Source organism: Pomacea canaliculata, linkage group LG5, assembly GCF_003073045.1.
Source record: "Pomacea canaliculata isolate SZHN2017 linkage group LG5, ASM307304v1, whole genome shotgun sequence".
In the NCBI taxonomy this organism is placed as follows: Eukaryota; Metazoa; Mollusca; class Gastropoda; order Architaenioglossa; family Ampullariidae; genus Pomacea; species Pomacea canaliculata.
In genome coordinates, this window is record NC_037594.1 from 32,370,203 (window position 1) to 32,390,083 (window position 19,881).

The window sequence follows — 19,881 nt, forward strand, 5'->3', positions numbered from 1 at the left end:
TCCCAATTTACATATTTATGGCCATTTTATTTCAAGAATGATTTGAGACTAGAGACCGTAAATGATAGCGATGAGAGAGAGAGAGAGAGAGAGACAGAAAAAAAAACATCCCGTTGGAGGTGTTCCTAATATCTCATAGCTATTACCAATCTTTTGTTGTGCTATATCCTGTAGTTGTTTCTAATTTGTTATCTGTTATATCCTGCAGGTATCACCAGCCTGTGTCTCTGTTATCTCCTGCAGGTATTACCAGCCTGTGTCTCTGTTATCTCCTGCAGGTATTACCAGCCTGTTTTCTGTTGTATCCTGCAGGTATTACCGGCCTGTTCTTTGTTATATCCTGCAGGTATTACCAGCGTTTCCGGGATGCTTATCGGCAGGCGGCGATCGACCTGACCCTTGGTCAGCCGGTGTCCGATGACCTGCTGGCCAAGCCAGGGAGACAGCAGAGGACGAGGGCGGCGATGACACGCCGGATGGGGAGGAGCAGCTGGAAGGGGAGGAGAACCTACGACAACTGATTGAAGACTGCAAGCGCATGTTGATCGTGGAACCTGAGCAGTGTCTGGGCGGCTGGGGCGTCATAAACGCCGACACAGTGTCAGTCTCTCTTGCTGTCATTCTCGCCCTCTTTCTCTCCGTCTTTCTCTCTCGCTACCCATCCTTACTCTTTGCTAGCTTTTCATTCTCCCCCATTTTTCCTTCTCTTTCTCTTGTTTTATTCCTCTTTTCTTTCTCAGATCCCCCTCGTCGAACTTTCACATACATGTCATCCTTTCCATCTTCGTCCTCTGACCCCACGCACTTTTGCTTTGTGAGTCTTCCTCCACTCGGACATGTAAACTGGTGTCTAGGACAGGCGTTCTTGAAGGCCCTCCCTGTTGCGGTAACATCAATAGCGGCGAATTGACAAAAGCCTAAGGCCAGTACAGTGGAACCTCGGTTAACGAACATAATCCGTTCTGGAAAGTTGTTCGTTATCCGAAATGTTCGTTATCCGAAACAGTTTTTCCCATAAGAAATAAAGGAAATAGGTTTAATTGGTTCCCAGCCCCTAATGACTCGCTATGTACAACTCTGATGTCTGTGCGAGTGGCCTTGACCGGTACATGCTGATGTTTGTGGGTGTGTATCTTGAGAATGGAAAGCATGGATTACTTTGAATTCGGCAAGTCTTATCTTGAACGTATCATTATCTGGTATCATTAGACATTATTCCATCATTAGTTTTTTACTTGCATGTAAATCTTTTCAAAGTGAACGTACAAACAAATAACTGAAGAATTTACAGAAGATCTTCGTAAGGATGTTTTCTACATCTTAAAAATTAAAGTCTTTTTACGGGTAAGACTTTCCGACTCCGGTAGCCTCTGTGTTTATTTTCTTCTGTCTGTGAATATTTTTACTGTTAATGTTATTTGCGTCGCCATACTTTATACTTTAATGTGAAATCTGTATGAAAGACCCCTACAGTCATTCAAACGTTAAACAGCGCTCCGGCTATGAAATATTTCTCAACGTGCAAGAGACATAAACTGAACCTGCAATGCCAACAACAATACTGAAATCATTAAATTCCACACACTCCTCTATATCAACATCATTAAATGCCACACAGTTTTCTATGCAGCAAGAAAGCTTTGTGACTCCTTTTAAAACGAAAATAAAATCCCTCAAGTAGAATTTGACAGAAGGTAAACTCTGCTCCATGACGACAGATGTTACTGGTCTCGGCTATCTCACACACAAAGAAACCCTCCATGCTTATCATCACTTGGAAGGCAACAGGCGGTTAGAATATGTTGCTGGTGCACGAAACGTATCCCCTCCTCCTCATCATCATCAATGTAGAGGAGGTCACTTCTCGATTGTTCCTTCTCCCGAAATTCAAGGGTCCCATAAAGTTTACTGAGATAGACTTCGTAAGCAGGGTTCTATCTGTATTACTTTCTTATTTTTCTTGCTGTTGGCTGTCCGAACTTTTGCTCAAAATCCAGCTATCCCAGATACATGCATATACAAAATAGTATATGAACTTCATACAGTAGTACAGCAGTATATACCGTAAAACACAAGGTGTATACACATGCATAGAAGTATATGTACTACATATACACAGCAGTACACTAGTGTGTGTATATATAATAGTCTATTAGTACCCATACATAATAATTAATAAATATATTGTAGTGCATTAGTACACACATGGTAATTAATCCATATACAGTAGTACATTAGGGCATATACATGGTAGTGCTGAGTTGTAGTACTTACAGATGGAATATGTGTTGCACATGTATAGTCATAGTTGTCGTACATACATGAATGCAGTGTATGTGGCACGTGCACACAATGGTTTATGTAGTGCGTGTGTGTGTGTGTGAGAACAGTTATAATACAACATAAATGGAGTTAAATAAACATAAAAACATTAACGAAAGCATTTATACATAAGAACACTTGTCGTTTTGACGGCGTGGGTGGATGGAGGTGTGGGGAGGAAGGGATGGAATTACTGCTTGGATTCCCCTTCCATGAGCACGTGACATTGTAAAAACGGGGGGTGACTTCCTTTTTCTGTCGCTTTGACGTTGAAGGAAAAAACTTGTCCACTGTCTGTTGCTTCTGTCTTTTTTGTAACACTCTTGGGTAATACGACATCACATTATCATTGAACATGTTTAGGCTCCTATTGCCTATTGCACTGTTAGGGAAAGACTTTTCTACAAACTTTTCTTTGGAGCCATGATTGAGGATTATCTTATTAAAATAAAGCGCAAAAATCACTAAATAAGAAGGATGCGCATAGATAAGGAACGACCGATCGTAACTGTGTCTCGAGCGCGAATGATGACATGCTGGTCGGTCACGTGTGGTTCACGTGGCTGTTCGTTATCCGAAATTTTGTTCGCTATCCGAGACAAACTTTTAACGAAATTTTTGTTCGTTAACCGAAATATTCGCTATCCGAGGCGTTCGCTAACCGAGGTTCCACTGTATTTGTTGTTCTTGTCTTTTTCTGATGTAAAAATTGCACTGTCAGCTTCTTGTCGTGCCATATAAATCCTAATGGCCGTCATCACGGCGATACAAATCGGATTGGCCTACAGCACGCCACCTGTCCGTATTTTCTAATCTCTCCCTGTGCGGCGCGGGCGCTTCCTGCTGATGGAGCAAACACAAGAGAAATAAAAAGGGAAAAATGTGTAACTTTTTTTTCCTCTAGTCAGTTTACTTTTTATCTTTGCTTTTTTTAAACAAAAGAATGAAATTATGGGATTTGAGGACGGACGGTGAACGAGACTGAATGAGCGAGAATATTGAGCAGCGCCAGCTGTTTAATCGGGAAGGAAGGGAGAGCGCTGAGAAAATGAGCTCACGGTGTGATGAATGAGAAAGAGAGAAAATTATCCAAATAATAAAAAAACCTCTGGGCATTATACCTCTGTTGGATTAGGTTAAGTCGAATCGTGGTTGTTCATGGATAGAGGAAAAAGAGATGGCTTGTATTTACTCACAGCTAACATTGTATAATACGTTTCTCATTACTTTCTTCCGACCAATAAGCAAAGAAGAACGCTTATTTGGACGGTTTTGTTGTCTCAGCACGAACATCTGCACTTGTTGGTCCAGTTTATTCGCTATTTGTGTCAGTTCAGAAGCGAGGATTTCGAAAGATGACATGGTAGACAGCTAGCGAACCTTACCCTTTCTGTGTGCGACCTTTATCAGAATATCATCTTTTTTTTTCTCTCGTGCTTTGAAGGCTTCGCTGTTAACGTGTGATTTACGAAGGGGTAGCTTTCAAGTTATTGACAGATGCAGGTTGACAAAGCCGTGTTGTCAGATGGTGTAAGAGATGAAAAGCCGGCTGGCCGTTATTGAGAAAGAGGAGGAAAAGGATAGAAAAGGGAGAAAAAGATGGGCGCGCGCACACACGCACACATACGGGGGAATAAGCAAGGAGGCTTCGATGCACTTAAGTTCAGAGGGGAGCAGATGATAGCGGCTGTTCAGAAGCCTGTGCTAATGTTAACCAGAAAGAACCGATACAAGAGGGGTTGGAGAACGGGGTTGATGATCGAACGAGGGCGTAGTGGTCAGTTAGACCCTGACCCACAGGGAGGTGACTCGAATTTTGATAGATCATTGCCGGCTGGTGAGGAAGTAATACAAAAGAAGGTAAGATTTTAGTGTTCCACAGTTGTAAAGGACGGGACTTTTTTATTTGGGAGGTAGCTTGTTGTTATGACAATGCCTTACCTCCTCCAGGAACCGGGAGACAAAGCAAAGTAGTTCAGTAGGGACCGAGAGACTCAAAATGTCCGTCACTAGTGGTAAGTTCTGGCACACCGTGCAATGTCCAAAGCTAGTTGTGTCGATCTCGATAGACTTCCTCCTAGCTGCCAACAATTCTCTCAGATGATTAATGTTCGTGCCAAGAAAGATATCCAGGCGCATTTCAGTCTGTTGTCCTTGTTCACTGGTGTGAAATGACTCTGACATTTATTGTCGCCGCATCAAGCGTGGCCATTGCGGTTGTGTCAGACACCGAGGACCTTGTACGACGGGACGGGACGGGGAGAGTTGGGGTAGGGTGGTCAGAAAAGGGGTATTTTGGGGAATATGACGAAAGAAAACTTAACGGGAACATCTGAAAGACCCTGTCGCTGGCCAGAACATAATCTAGTGTGCTGTCGGCAAACACGGTAAAAAACCTAGAGGACATCCAGGACGACCATTGTTTATCAGCATGAAGGGGGTCGGACTGCCCTTGGAACATCTCTCGCTGTCTCTCTCACTCACACATCACTCTCTCTCACTTGCTCGAGAGGTTGGAGACAAGGCGATGTTGTCAGATAAGCGACTGTATTTGACATATTTGTTATACGACCGTCATGCAAAACTTTGCCAAGTTTGATCGTATGCTCGACAGTATGTGTGTCTAAAACCTTTATATATCACTGGCACAATGATATGTATCACCGCAATTTAGTCACATCATCGACATGTATCTGATTAACAACTATCGAGCCCAGGGAAATTTACGTTGGAAGCGGAAATTTCTTGTATATTCAATTAATGAATGACATGGAATTGTAGATATATATACTGCTTTTAACTCGTGCACACTTTTTATTTTTGCCCTGGTGTTCCTGGTAGGGCGCAAAACAAGTGCAACTGGCGCCTACACCGTTGCTGCGTGTCTCACCACCACCACCATCACCCCCCAGCGAGTGAGTGAGCGCTAACCGCTTGGCCCTCCGCTTGTTCACGTGTGTAGAATCATGTAACAAACTGTGCACGTCCCAAAGCAAGACGTTTACAAGAAGAATACGGAAACGTCATCCAGGACGTGACCAGTGCAACTCACTTCCTGTTCACGTGACGTGCCGGGCGCGTGACATATGGGACGCGTGTGACGTTCTGCCCTGGGCAGACTAATGTCTGACGAGCTGTCACAAGTCCAAGTGAACACAGCTACTGTGTTGTTTGTTTCCGTTCCTCCTTGCAACCCATCACGAGGAAATTTAAAAGTATTTTTGCTGGAGAGTTTTATATTTCACGCCGAATTAATGCAACATAAATCATGACCAGCTAGTCGTATGCTCGAGTTTCTGGTACGACATGATGTGAACCCCACTCGCTACGACCTCTCCATGTGAACAGACAACATGTACAGACAGAAATAATCGTGATGCTCGTTGTGCTGAACAGCGCGTTTCTGCCACTGCGCTTGGTCGCCAAGTTCATGGACAGAATTTGAACAACCCGTTCCAATACTCCCAACAAAACAATTTGCCATGGATTTTATGCAAACGGGCTTTGCTGGCGTTTTAAAATGGAAACATTAGAAACGTTAGAAGATTTCCGAAAAAATGTGATCGTGGTGGTTGCTGATCGTTGTGATGGCTGCGGCGGTGCAGCCGAAAGCCAGCACGAGCCCCGGGGCAGACGACCTTTTCGGGCCCCTTCATTAATCATTAGTTGTGATTTTTTATTATTTTCCTGGTATATAACACTATGCTCACAAGTTATCATTCGACTGGCAATATCTACATTAATAATAATGAGGATTTATATAGCGCCTTTCCAAAACAATTTGCTCAGAGCGCTTTACATAAATTATAGATTAAATCATAAACAGCCATGCACATATATTTGCATATAACAGACACACTCACATCTACGACACACACTACTCATGCACAAAGTAAACACAGCACAAGCTTAAGTTTAGACAAAGATGATCAGAGAATCAGAGTGACAAAGGCTGATAGATAATCTATTCCAATTGATAGGGAAATACATACATCTTTGTTTTAGCTAGTGGGACTCGCAGAAGCTTGGTGTCAGAAGATGAGAAGAGGTCAAGCGGGCGTATAGATGGAAATGAGTTCGGAGAGGTACCGAAGGCCAGTGTCAGGAACGGCAGAGAAAGTCAAAATGAAAAGTTTGTAGGCTATACGGTCCACATCTGGCAGCCAGTGAAGATGGTATACTATAGGTGAAATAAGTTCATATCTTGATGGTCTGCAGATGAGGCAAGCAGCGTTATTCTGGATCCTTTGAAGTCTGTCAAGAAGACACTTGGGAATTCCAGCATAACGAGAATTACAATACTCCATCCTCGATAGCACAAAGGCGCAGATTAGAGTTTTAGTTGCATCAGTGGTAAGATAACGTGGTGAGAGTACGATGGTAGAGAGATCAGCGACCATCTAAATTCTAAACCAGTGTCGCCCAACCTTTTCTCGCCCGAGGGCTGCACTGGACATGATACAGAATCTCGCGGTTTTTTTGCCAAAATCGTGACATTTAAAAATGAAATTATGTCGTGTCTGGTTAAAAGGATCGAGCGGGCCGGGTATGGCCCGCGGGTAAAGTGACCAGACATCCCGATTTAGGCTGGACAGTCCCGCTTGCTCATAAAATGTCCCGCTTTTATCTAAAAAGTTGATCAACGTCCGTTTGTATTTAGAAATCTGATTACCGTTACATTGATTCCCATTCTGTGTCTTTAGGTTTTGGCTTTTGCCTATCGCCGTTTGATTAATAATTTCAAATTTGTCTCCTAGTTTTCCGCCTTTCGGCGTTTCCTCTAATCCCTTCCCCCGCTTTTCGCTTGTTTCGGCGGTCGTTGTCGTTGACGACGCCAGGATCGACCTTTGCTCCTGAAACGTCTGGTCACGTTACCCGCGGGCCGTAGGTTGGGCCACGAACTAATATACACGTCCTTGGTTGGGCCTGATATAAACGCATGTGCAGAAAGCAGATCCATCATCTCTTCCCTCCCTCCCACTTCTGTCATCGTCATTTATAGATGTTTTATCCTTGTAGCACATAAAGAAATGTGCAGACGCCACCCTACTTGCGAACATTCGGACATACGAACAGACGCCGTATAGTTAAAGTTATTTCTTGCAATACTTAATCCGAATTTTGAGTTGTGCCTTTTCGACAACCCACGCGGAGCAGTGCCTTCAATGTCCACACACCATCAGCCCCTACCCTCCAGTGTCCATCTGGTAACACACTAGTCTGTGGGGTCACGATCTGGGTTGGTATTTCAGATGAACGCTAGAAAAACTAGCTCCCACACAACTTCTTGTCCTTTTCTCATCAACCAACTCAAATTTATAGCACCAATGTGAAAGGCAATAAAAAGTTTTATTATTACAGTATTTTTATTAAAATGGCAAAATAACGACTTACGAAAAATTCACATTACAAACTTTTTTCCTGGAACGTAACTCGTTCATAAGTAGGGCGGCGTCTGTACAAGCACACGTGTATGAAGGGAGTTGTTGAGTGTAGATAATCTGTTTGCAGGACAGGAGATGCATATCGTCAGGAGATGGATGTCATCCTCCTACTTAGTCAGCGATCCGTCTATGTCGCCTGGTGAGTACAGTTGCTGGTGAGTGCAGCAGCTCACTAACAGAGTATGTTACCGGTTAACATAGCCAGAAAACAGATTGTCAGCTGGAAAAACGGTTGGTTGGAAGTGACAAAGAAATTATAACTGATTGTGCCACTGACTGAAGAGTGTCTGTTGTGAAGGCATCTCCTTAATTTTAGGTTGGGGGACAGATCTGAGCCCTTCAGTGAGCAGGTGAGCAGAACAGTGAAAGTATCTTGATTATTTCTAAGAAGTAAACAGTGCTTTGTTTGTAACAGAGCTTGTGTCACAACTCTGAAACTGTAGGACAAAATATAGTCTCAACACAACAGTTGTGAATGTATGAGAGAGGGAGGGAGTGTGTACGTATGTGAGAGACAGTGTTTGTGTGTGTGAGAGAGAGAGCGCAATACACGTGTGTTATTCATGTAGGTATACTTTGCACAGTTAATATACAAATGCATGGATGTATGTGCACACAAGCATGATAATCCTACAACATTGAACTATAACATTAAAGCATCACTATTGTATTTAATTCATGAATTAGATGTTTAAGTCTCTCACTCTACTCCCTAACCCTTTTTTAACACAGGTGTACAGGCACACACACATATATAATGTTCGAAAACCTAAGAAAACTATTGATGAGACAATGCATCTTATGTGTTACATTATTTTTTCTGTGTGCCTGTGGCAGGTATGATGATGAAGAGGAACAGATTGTGCGCTATCAGTGTATTTTCTTGGAAGATGTGGAGAAGCTGGAAATTGGTAATATTTTCACTAAATTGCCAGTTAATTCTAAACCAGTGCAAAAGTAAAATGAGCAACTGCTTACTGACACACAAGGTGTTAAATGTTAGCGTGTGAATGCTTACTGAATTATATTGATCTCTCCCTCTTTGTCTTCTTTCACTCTACCAGATGCTTTTAGCCATCCCTGTCTTCCCCTCATGATCCATCTTTATACATCTGCCTTTTATTACCCAACCTTCTTTTTCCCACTTCATCCTTCCTCTTCTTGTCTTGATGAATGAGGTGATGTAAAGTGGGGAGGAAAGCAGATCGAAATGTCATAAGAAATTTGTACAGACATCATAGAAAGATGTAGAACATCTTGAGATATAATAGGAGTAGGATGACTTTTGGGATAAAGCAACTTGATGTTTGAGATCTCAGTAACTTGACTTTGAGAAATAGTAATTACAGACATAAAAAATGATATAGAACATTTGAGATATAGTAGGATGATTTTTGAGATAGTTACTTGACATGAGACATACTAACTACACTTTTGAGGTACAATAACTTTTGAAAACAAGAGTAGTACTTAATATGTAAGTCTGCATGATTACCTGTGGTAATAAATCAATCTATGCTGTACTAAGTAAATGGGTACATTTGTTCAGAGAATTATTGAGAGAGGAATGGAGAAGGAACTTACTGATTGTTTTATGTGTTCATCCTCTAAATTAAGGTGCTGAACCTGCTGTCTTCAAATCACGGTTTTTGTGCCTTCGGATTCACTATCACCATTTAGCGGAAGATGGCTTTTTCCACACATTCCGCACTCCCAGCATTCGTCTTTTTAACAATCTTGCTGTTGCTGTTAAAAATCAAGATGATGCCAGAGGTAATTGGTGTCACTGGAAGGTAGTGATGGAAATTGTAAATATTTAAAATAAATTGTTTTAGTATAATATTGTGTTGACTTTTTTCCTTTCATTTTTGTTCAGTTGATAGATCAATTGAAAAAATCCATTTTAAGAAAATTTCTTTTTGACAGTAAATAATTGCTTCTTATTTTGTAGTAGGTGTAAGTAAAATGTATGGTAAGCAATAACAATTTTTAACAATTGTTATGCTGCTATTTTAGCTGTACATTGAGGTTATTTTGCTGGAACATTAGTTCTCTTCCATAGTGACTGTGCTCAGATTCATTATTTCTGTTGCCTGCGTTGGTGATTATGTTCTGTGTTCATTGTTGATATTTTTTGACAGAATCACTGAGAGCTATTGCACAGACCTTTGTTGCTGCTCAGAGGATCTTGTCCATTGAGCTGCCAGTGCTAGAGAAACAGAAATTAGACAGGTGAGAATATGTGCAAAAAATGCAATAAAACACACTTTCCTCCCAGCCCAGTGCGCTTCGTGGCTTTGAGTCTAGGTGCACATGGCAGGTTTTACTATATTCAACTATTTTCTTTTTCTTTTAGGAGGAAGAGCAAGCCACACCCTGATGTGGTGGACGTGCATCAGCAACAGCAGGAAAACTCCCTGGCTAGCATCCACCTCCCCCGGGATATCTCCACAGAAGTCCGATCTGACCAAGAAGCCAGTGACGGTCAAGGGTCACAGGGCAGTTTTCACCACACCATCCACCCTTCACCTCAAGAAGGTTTGAATTCAGTAGCCTCATATCAGCATCAACAACATAGTTTGCCTATGATTTCTCCACAAAGAGCAGCAGCAAGTGCTTTAGGAATTTTGTCACAGCTGTCGGCACGTACATCTTCCAAAACACTCAAGCTTCTGAAGCCAAGTATACGTGTCAGTTTGTCTAGTTTTATCCCAGGCAGGCAATCTAGACAACAAGAGCTTGAGAGCATAAGCACAGAAAGAGTGATTATTCCTGACAGTAAAATTGATCACATGCCTTCTCCAAGTATTGCTGATAAAGAGATGAATAAGGAGCCAGAAGAGCAAGGTAAGCAGCCTGAAAAGGCAGTGAGGCTTCTATCTAGTGGAAGCGATGACCCAACAAAGATGAGAAGGACAGTGAAAGTCAGACTGCAAAGTCTGGATGAAAGGTTGGACGACAGCCTGACAGCTGGAGAACAAACCACTGATGGCACAATGGAGCGGGAAGTTTTGGTTGAATTCAAGAAAAACTGGCAAGAAGTGAATCTTGAAAGCTGTGGTATCCTAGCAACCAGTCCCACCCAGCTGCTTTTCTCATCAGTTAAATGGGCAGCTCCAGAAATAAGTTTGCCCATGTCACTGGATGAAGACACCCTTTCTGCTGTTAAGACAACTGACAGGTACCAGCTTCCAAATTTTGAAAGCCTAAGTCATTCAATTTCTGAGGCCCAGCTGACAACGTTAACACCAGCGCCTGCTAGTTCTTCAAATAAAGGGGATATAGTTGGAGCTTCAGGAAACCTGACAAGGTCTAAAGAGATGGGTAAGGTGAAATCAACAGAACAAAATGTAAAGGAGCAACTTTGCATAGAATGGAGGATAAATGGAAGTTCAGAAAGCAAAGGGCGTGCAATTGGGCCAAAGCAAAAATCCTGCAGTGCTGAAGACATCCCACGAATAGCTGTCTCTGAGCGTATCTGTGATATTGAGGATGAAACATATTGTGTTCTTGATGAGAAGGATGTTCAGGCCATCTTGAGCAATACAGATTCCCATATGAAAACCTCTCGAAGTGATAATGCTTTACAGGAAGAGGCCAATTCTGTAACTGCTAACCAAGGTGAGATCAGCACTTTCTCTCGTCTGCGTCTTAAGATGTCGTCCTTAACTGTTCCTCGTCCAGTTTCAAACAAAACTCCTTTCACAGTTAGCAAAAGCCACATCAGAAAATCCCAGCGAGCCATGGAGGTGTTTGAGCGACTTGTAAGAGAAAAACTTGGAAACAGTGAGTGTCAGTCTCGTATTATCTTTATATGATTCCTCCTGACTTCCATAAAAATAGATGCAAGACTTAGCATTTTCCTGTAGCTTCCAAATGTAAAGTGGAGGCTTTAAAGATTAAAAAGTTTAAAAGGCTCTGCAAGGAGTATTTATGTTATTCTGTGAGTTCACACTAGAGACAGACACTAGTGGTTTGTCATGTGGTTGATGATGAGTTAGATTTTTTTTTACTAGTGTTGCTAGGTTGTGGAAACTTAGCCTGCCTTCTAGTGTGTCATTTCACAAACATTTGGGGAGTAGACCCAATTTTATCCCTCCTTCTACCCAGAAAAGTGGGTTGCTTGAGTATATATTAGGTTTCATCAGTAGAGGCATGGACATGCTTTCGCATACATTTTGACTTTATGAACAGTGTCATGCTGACACACTTAGACACACATGCTTTTTGCCCCCTGCCTATGATGTATTCAGGCACATGGTGTCTTATGTGTTAGCAAATATTTTAGCAGGTGGCTATTTGCTTGCACTAGATAAGTTGTTTGAAAACAAAGTAACAGTTAACAAAATTCAAATATTTTCTCCATTATTATTTTAATTTAAAAACAGAGTAAACTAAGCCTGCCTGATATTTTGTGTAAATTATTGGGTCATCATCTCTATGTAGTCCATTGTAAATGTTTATTTGTTGTTTATAATGTATTTGTCATATGATATGAATCTTGGGAATTTTTAGGGTCATATGGAACACTTTTTAGCTTACGCTTACAGTTTTTAGTTCTTTGCTGATACATTTTTGATATGACAATAGTCAAACGATTTTTTTTAACAATTTGCGTTTACTGTTCATTTTCATTGCTGTTTCATGTAAAACACTTGTAATTTCTTTAAAAATGAATTCATTGTCATTTTTGAAATGAATTTATCATTTGTGCTACATTTTTTTACTGAGAGCATATCATAGGAGTTCTATATATCTTCCAGGCATTTTCTTCCCGGGGATTTTTTCTGATATTTTTATCAGACTGCAATAGAATAAAGTTTTGACACCTTCATTATCTCATTACCTAAAACAAATATTCAACAAACAATCATGAATGTAAAGAGTAGCAGTATCATCATGGCTTGTTTTGTGCACACACACACACAAATGGTGTATGCTCTTAGAAGGTTCGTTTCTGTCTTTTTAAAAGTTTTAAGAAGGAATCTTTTAACATGTATTTCGGTCTAAGAGACTTAGTAGAACACTTGTATTACAGTACAACAATTTCACACAAATTTATTTACAACTTATTTTGCTTTGTATAAATGTTCAGGTTGGTGTGTGTTGGTTATTTACATCACGCAGTGAAAAATAAATTATGAAACTGCACAGTAAGATTTTTCTGTTGGATACTGAAATTATTTTTTACTGTAATTATAGATTGACGGACATTTTGGGTTTGCTTTATTCTGTAGTTGGCTTGTTAGAATGTTTTAGCAGTATTAGTGATGATTTATTTTGTTTGGTGTGCCATTTGTGGGAACAGTATTTTCTGGTTTCTTTTATGTTTTAACTTCAACAATCAGCACCAGTGCATTCTAATTTAGTTAACTAGTTTATGATGGCAGGGTTACTAATTTACCATCAACTTTATGATGAAGTTACTTCATGACCACCATTAATGTCAAGTTCTATTTGCAATAGATATTTTCTGGCTGAATGTTGTTGTATGCCACAAGTCGTGTTTACGTCATACATACTTTGTGTTACAAGGTGTTTGACAAGTTTTTTCATTGCATTACAAGATATGAAAAATAACAGCAGAGACACGTGACTTTCAGTGGACAACTGCTGTTAATTTATTCTTAATAGCTGAGGTTCGTATGTTCTCATAATTAATAAATTAAAAAATTACAACCAGAACAACTCAAGGCTATTGTAGATTTATCTGTCAAGTTTTAAAATATATTTTTCTATTTATTTGAGCATTTAATTTCATCAGCTCATTAATTAAAGAACATGGGATGCTGTTCTCGTTACACAATCTTTTTGTAAATATTTTACAGCATAATTTGGATTGAAATGAGTTTTTATTGGCAAAATAGCTCAAGATTAAAAAATAGTAAGAAGACCTCATATTTACTTACTCCTTTGCAAAGTGCAAAAGCGGCCTTGTTGAAGGGTCATAAATAACATTTTGTGTTCACTGGATAAGGGACAGGTTTCAGTACCTTATTAGACCAGTCAGCAGCCTTTATCATGATTGGTGTGATTGAACATTCAGTCATACGTAGCTATCTCAGTTCTGTTTATGGTATTTTGGGTTCTTCCCTAATGTGGTTTGATTCTTATCCTTGGTGTAGGACCCAGGCAGTACCAGTTGATGGACAGCTTTCAGTAGGCACTCCTTTGACCTTTGGAGCCCTTCAGGAAACAGCATTATCTATGGTTTTGTTTATTTTGTGCACAAAGCCTTAATCTCTTTCGGTTCTCTCTTATTCCATTTCCAGTTCAAGCTTTGCTGGTGACACTCTATTCTACACTTTTTTCTCACCTCAAATAGCACACACTGCTTTTCAGAATTAAGAATCATGTATCTTTGAAGTTATACCTTTGATAGTTGTAAACAAACTCAGACTTGATGATAATAATGCTTAAGCTTTACTGATTCACAAAAGAGTCAGTTGCGCTACCTCTGTACCTGGATCCAAAAGACTGGGCTTGAAGGATTTTTTTTTTCAGCCATGTTTGCCCATTCAGCATAAACTTGTTTCCCTCGCTTATGGGATTTTGTCATCAGCATACAATAAATTCCTTTTAGCATGGTCTTAAAACACTTGTTCAAGAAACCTATGGCGTTTTAGACCACAAGTGTCAGTCGCCATATTGTTTCATATCATCCACAACTTTTTTATCATTTGTTGTACAATACCATTCCTTTTGTTCATGTACAGGTACTTGATTAGCACTTAGAGCACTATTTAAATATACATTTATTATTGAGTACTATTCTCTCTTTTTCACTCACTCGTACACATGCACATGGTGACCTAAGAAATGTACACACATCATAGCCTAAGACCATAATTAGTTGGTTGATTACAGGAAGTATCTTGTAATCATTTTACACCATGGAGATGGGATGATGAAAGGGAGGAAATTCTCAACAGGGCGGCCATGACCACAAGGGACATAGTTTGCTTCCCCCACCCTCTTTCTAATTCATGTCCTATTCTGTTTCTGTAAAGATCCACCAGGCACAATTTTTTTTTCTCCAAATTGATGTGGTTTTGGTATGACAGATGCTTATTCTCAAATCTGAGTACTTAAGGGTTTACTGCTTGTGAGAAGCAGCCCTTTTAGCATCAGTATTCTCATTTGACACATAGAGATCAAATCCAATAATTGGTGGCCTGAAAGAACTCTCCCGATAGGACATGCCTATCCTTACGTAAAATTGCACTTTAAAGCTAGGACTTGTATCTAAAAATGGACTGAGTTATTTGCTCCAATTTGTAAAACTAATGGAGCTTAAGTAAACTCATTCATGCAGGTAAAAACAAATGTGCACTCAGGTAGTTTTTTGATCTGTTGGGTGAATCTGTTCCACTTTGTATGCATGTCATGGCCAAAAGCTGGCAATCTTGGTAACAATAGCATGCCATAAATGGGTTTTCTGCAGGATAAATAGAAACACATATCTCCCTATTGCTTAAAGGTGGTCTCCATGACACATAATCCAGACCACGTCTACTAAAGGCTTATTAATTTCTTACAAATAAAATACACAAGGAGAAGCCGTCATTCTTGTCTGATGACTTTCAGGGCTGCAATACATCTCTCAATTATCAATGGATCCAGTCTATACTTTTTAAAAATCTTTTTCTTTCTTCACTTATTTGTCATTGGGTCTAAAATAAAAGGATGGGTGCCAAGCATTTATGTGAAGCTAGTGAAGATCACAAACTGCTTTAACCAGAGCAAGTTTATTAGGGTTAAAGAAAGAAAATGCCTAATCACTGAGATTAAATAATGATTCTGATTATTTATGAACTCGCACACTTTCTTGTTCACATTCATTGTTTGTATTATAAGGCACACCTCCAAGTGCAGAGATTCATGCTGATTGTTACTCAAGATAATGTGTAATCCTTCAGACATGCTAATGAAGCACATCCACAAAAAGCCAGTCTGACTGTTCTATTTAGTATAGTACATAAAAGTACTGATGAATTTAAGCATAAATTTATTAGCAGTTTCACTTAATAGTTTTAATCCTTTCAGTTTTATATATTTATATATTTTTCATATTTTATAATCACAGTTCATGGAAAATGATGAGTCCTGATTTTGAAAGATCAACCAAAATACATTTTGTTAGATGTCTGGGTTTATTTAATTAGATGATATAAATCTGAGTTAATACTCCACCCCTATCTATTCACAAGATACAGGCCTTTAAAGCATCAACATTCCCACCAGCCCATGCAAAGAGATCAAACTGTGACATTATGATATATGCAGTATCAGGGCTGCAGTTATTGAGCGAATGAGAACAAGAAGCACAGGTCAATTGTTTATATCATTGTCCGAAGGTAACCTTTGAAATTTTTATGTCAGTTTTCCTCCCTTCTCTGGGATGTGCTGTATGATCCAATCTTGGATGTTGTCTGCCTCATGTATTGTTTTCTCTAGGAACATCTTTGTAAGTCCTGGTAATCTCTCCACAGTGAACAGGAGGTTATTATAGACCCATTTCTTTCCTTTATTTACCTTCATACTTTGTTGTCATTGGTTATTATCTAGATCCAAAAGATCCTCCTGTAGAATCTCATCTCCTTGTTTTCACCTTTGCAAGTCTACTGTTAGGGTCCAAGTCTCATGCATATAAGAAGATGGAGGTGACCAAGAAGTGCAATAGCCTGATTTTGGAGTGGAGGGAGGTGTTGTCATTTCCAGATATGTTTCAGTTTGATGAGTGTTGCAAACTGCTCATTAATGATTGTCTTGCCATCAATGTTTACATAATCTTTGTGTTCTTTAAAGGCATCTGCTGCAATTCTTTGAAGATGTTGCAGAATGTAAGAGAAGAGTATATGGTCTTGTCCAACTCCAACAGTTGCTCTGAAACAGTCGCCTCTACAGCAAATAAAGAGGACTGCACCAATAGTCTTTTTATATTCGTTTTAATGAAAAAAATAAATGTCATCAAATTGCAACTTGAATTAGCTGAAGCTGCAGGCAGCTAGCCAAAATGGCTGGCCATACCAGTTACAAGGAATTAAGAACCATGAAGCATCAGTTAAAGAGTCTCACCACTCCTTTTCTCATCAATGAGGCTTAAGTGATTTTTAAAATTAAATTTGCATATAGCCAGTGTAGACTGACAAAGCAACAATATTTTGTACTGTTCTGTAACAGCACTCATAGTAGTAGAAGTCCTGTCACTTCTCCTGTTTTGCTGAGTACCAAAGTTAAAAAAAGACTGAAAAAAATGAACAGAAAGCTACTGTAGAATCTCTTTACTAAGCTTCCTTTAGAAAGAAGCCCTGATGCTATGAGTAGATTGTGGAGATGGGTATAGATGCTTATTCAGGAAAGATCATCTTTAACATCTATCTTTGATGGACACTGGACAATATTGGGTAATGATGCACTTTTTGTGAATGAAAACTGAAACTGTACCAGTCATGACCTATGTTTGCCAGGAGACAAAACAAGAAACTGAAATATTTCAAACAGATTTTAATTTTTTTTATTCATTGTGCTTAAAATCATTTACTGAGATCATCTGCACTGTGTTTTCACATTGATGTTTTGGTGTGATCATGATGTTAGGCTATACATGTCATATAGAATTCTTCTAATAATGAACAAAATTATTAGAGGATTTATTGCAATATTTGCCATCTGATGCTATGTGAGAAAGTATCTGTGTATATTGCACCTGTTGCCATGTCTTTGTAGATGTTTTAAGTCTGTTCAGGTTCTGCTGGAACAGATTGGACTTGTGTTAAGTATTGTTTAAAAATTTTTGATGTATAAATTTTGTAAATTTGATTAAGATGTTTCCTTCTCCATGATGTTCCTGCCTTATTCCTATTTAATTTTTGTTGAAAATTCTGCCCTTGCACATGGCAGCAGTGTTGCAATATACCCCAGGTTGCCGACAGTAAAGATGTCTTTTATTTGTGTTTTAAATGAGTTTACTTTTTTTGTGTGATTTTTACAAAGAAAAAATTTCATCTAATTTAGAGGATGAGGAAATGGATTTGTATTGCTTATATTTGTCAATGCAACCGATAGTTCAAGATGAACATTTGATCTTGCCAAGTTGTGCAGCATGCATTATTAAAGATGTTTCCCTTGCTGTTCAGCTGTGCTGATGGCCACACTAATATATATGTATATAGGGAATATTTTGGGCCTTATTACATTTAATTAAAATTTTTAGACACATTATTTGTCTCACTTGTAAAATTATTTGTAACTTGTCTTAAGGTTAAACAGCCTGCTAGATTTTGGTTGTAACTAATCCAGTCCACCATTTAAAAACATGCAGGCTGTATCCTTTCTCCACCTCATTCTGTTTCTTATCTAAATACATATATGTGAGTGTGTATATAGAAACACACACCAGACCTGTATTTATTGTTGTCTGTTTTTGAATGAAGTCTTGACCTGGTGCTGGTCTTCTCTGCAGTCATTTGCACACTTCACAAAGTGCTGCTCAATTATTTACAGACATATGCTTGGACATAAACAGAGACTTGATGTTACTACAGATTTTCTTTTGGATTGGGGGCTGTCCAGTGGTACAACAGTTATAGTTTATTACCAATACTGTGAGGCTTGTATTTTTTTTTAAAGGGTGAAGATCTCATTACAGGCACATGGATCTTTTTCTATATGTGCTCACTCATGATGCAGCAGCCTTAGTTGTTGGCTTAGAATAAAACAAGAATAGATCTGTCAGATTTTATCACCATGATATAGCATCCATTGCTTCCGCAACATTTCAACATCAAATAACCAGTCTTCTCTTTTTTACTGAAAAAAAAAAAGTGACAAGGTCTGCTCCTAGGGTTAATGTCTTTACAGTAATTCTTTCCATTCAGAAAATTGAGCGTTTTTTAAATTTCTTCACAATCCTTATGAAGTTATTCTGCAATCCCTGTTGAGTTTATTTATGTTTCAATAAGAATGCTTAATATTTAATGAGATCTGAGAGGATTTGTAATTTGAACAACATTCATTTGAATCTCAGAAGTCTTCATGATGTCCTCCCAATCTGAAGATCTGCATGCAGCATAGTTTGAGTTTATCACAGATTGTGGAAGACCCCAGGCCTGTGACCAGTAGAGAAGCTCATAGAAAATAAGCTAGGAAAAACTGCTATTTAAATTTTACACAGTCTTGCCTAGAAGAGGGGTTAAGGAGACACCATTATTATTACCCTTTTTCTGTATCTTGAGACTGTTTCATACAAATGCACAAAGACTGTCACAAATGCTAAAAACTGACAGGTACGCTTTGTAGCATTATGCAATATTGATATCATCCCATAATGTGGAATTTTAGGCATTCACTGTGATGGATAGGAATTTAAAGATCAGAACATGAATTTAGAATAATTTTCCCCATTTGTAAATCCTGAAACAATTTTTTAATCATTTTTTTTTTTCAGTATACCAGCAGATTATTTAATTAGGTGTATATGTGTAGTTGCATAAACATATATACATATAATGTAGCAAGGAGATATAAATTATTCATGGACATTTTGATGAATCCATGTTGTTTCTTTGTAATCAGTTTTGAAGATTGTTAAATGAGGTTTCCCTTGACAAATGGATCAGAAAATGTCTTGTTCGCCAGATTTGTCCCAATTCTTTCTGTTTAAGGAAACAAAGTCCTCTTTTTGTAAGATCTCTCAGAGGATAACAAATGAGAAATATTTCATTGAAACAGCAACCAAAAATAGAAGCTTTTGATCATTCCTGTCAAAAGTAGTGTTGGATCTTTTGATTATTAACAGTTCTATGGTTAAATTGTTAATAGCTGAATTACCCTTGTTGCACTCTTGGATTTTTGTAATATTGTTATACAGATGTAGCATTATAAATGTTTCATGCTGAACATTTAAGGATGTTGTGCTATATATGCAGAAGTTTGGGAAACAAGTATTGTGTATTGTTGCAAACAAATAGATACAGAAAATAATGTGATAATAAATCAGTCTAGGAATTTAAAGAATAAAAAAGCTTACCAGCAACTGCTTGTTTCTTTTAACAAAGGATATGTATGTTGGAGATGTGCTGAACGTAGTTTGTAATGGATAACAATGTGATAA

General features: G+C 38.9%; 1 protein-coding gene across 1 annotated transcript in view; it reads left to right on the top strand.

Annotated features, from left to right (window-relative positions):
* LOC112563724 (phosphatidylinositide phosphatase SAC2-like) overlaps positions 1–19,803 on the top strand; it is a 131,449-nt gene extending 111,646 nt beyond the window's left edge. Inside the window, exons 15-21 of the mRNA XM_025237992.1 lie at positions 347–410; positions 443–600; positions 7,834–7,905; positions 8,604–8,677; positions 9,384–9,539; positions 9,908–9,998; positions 10,123–19,803. Of these exons, the coding sequence (XP_025093777.1) occupies positions 347–410; positions 443–600; positions 7,834–7,905; positions 8,604–8,677; positions 9,384–9,539; positions 9,908–9,998; positions 10,123–11,584 (2,077 nt within the window). The 3' untranslated portion in view covers positions 11,585–19,803. The remainder of the gene's footprint in view (positions 1–346; positions 411–442; positions 601–7,833; positions 7,906–8,603; positions 8,678–9,383; positions 9,540–9,907; positions 9,999–10,122) is intronic.
* The last annotated feature ends 78 nt before the right edge of the window (positions 19,804–19,881 follow it).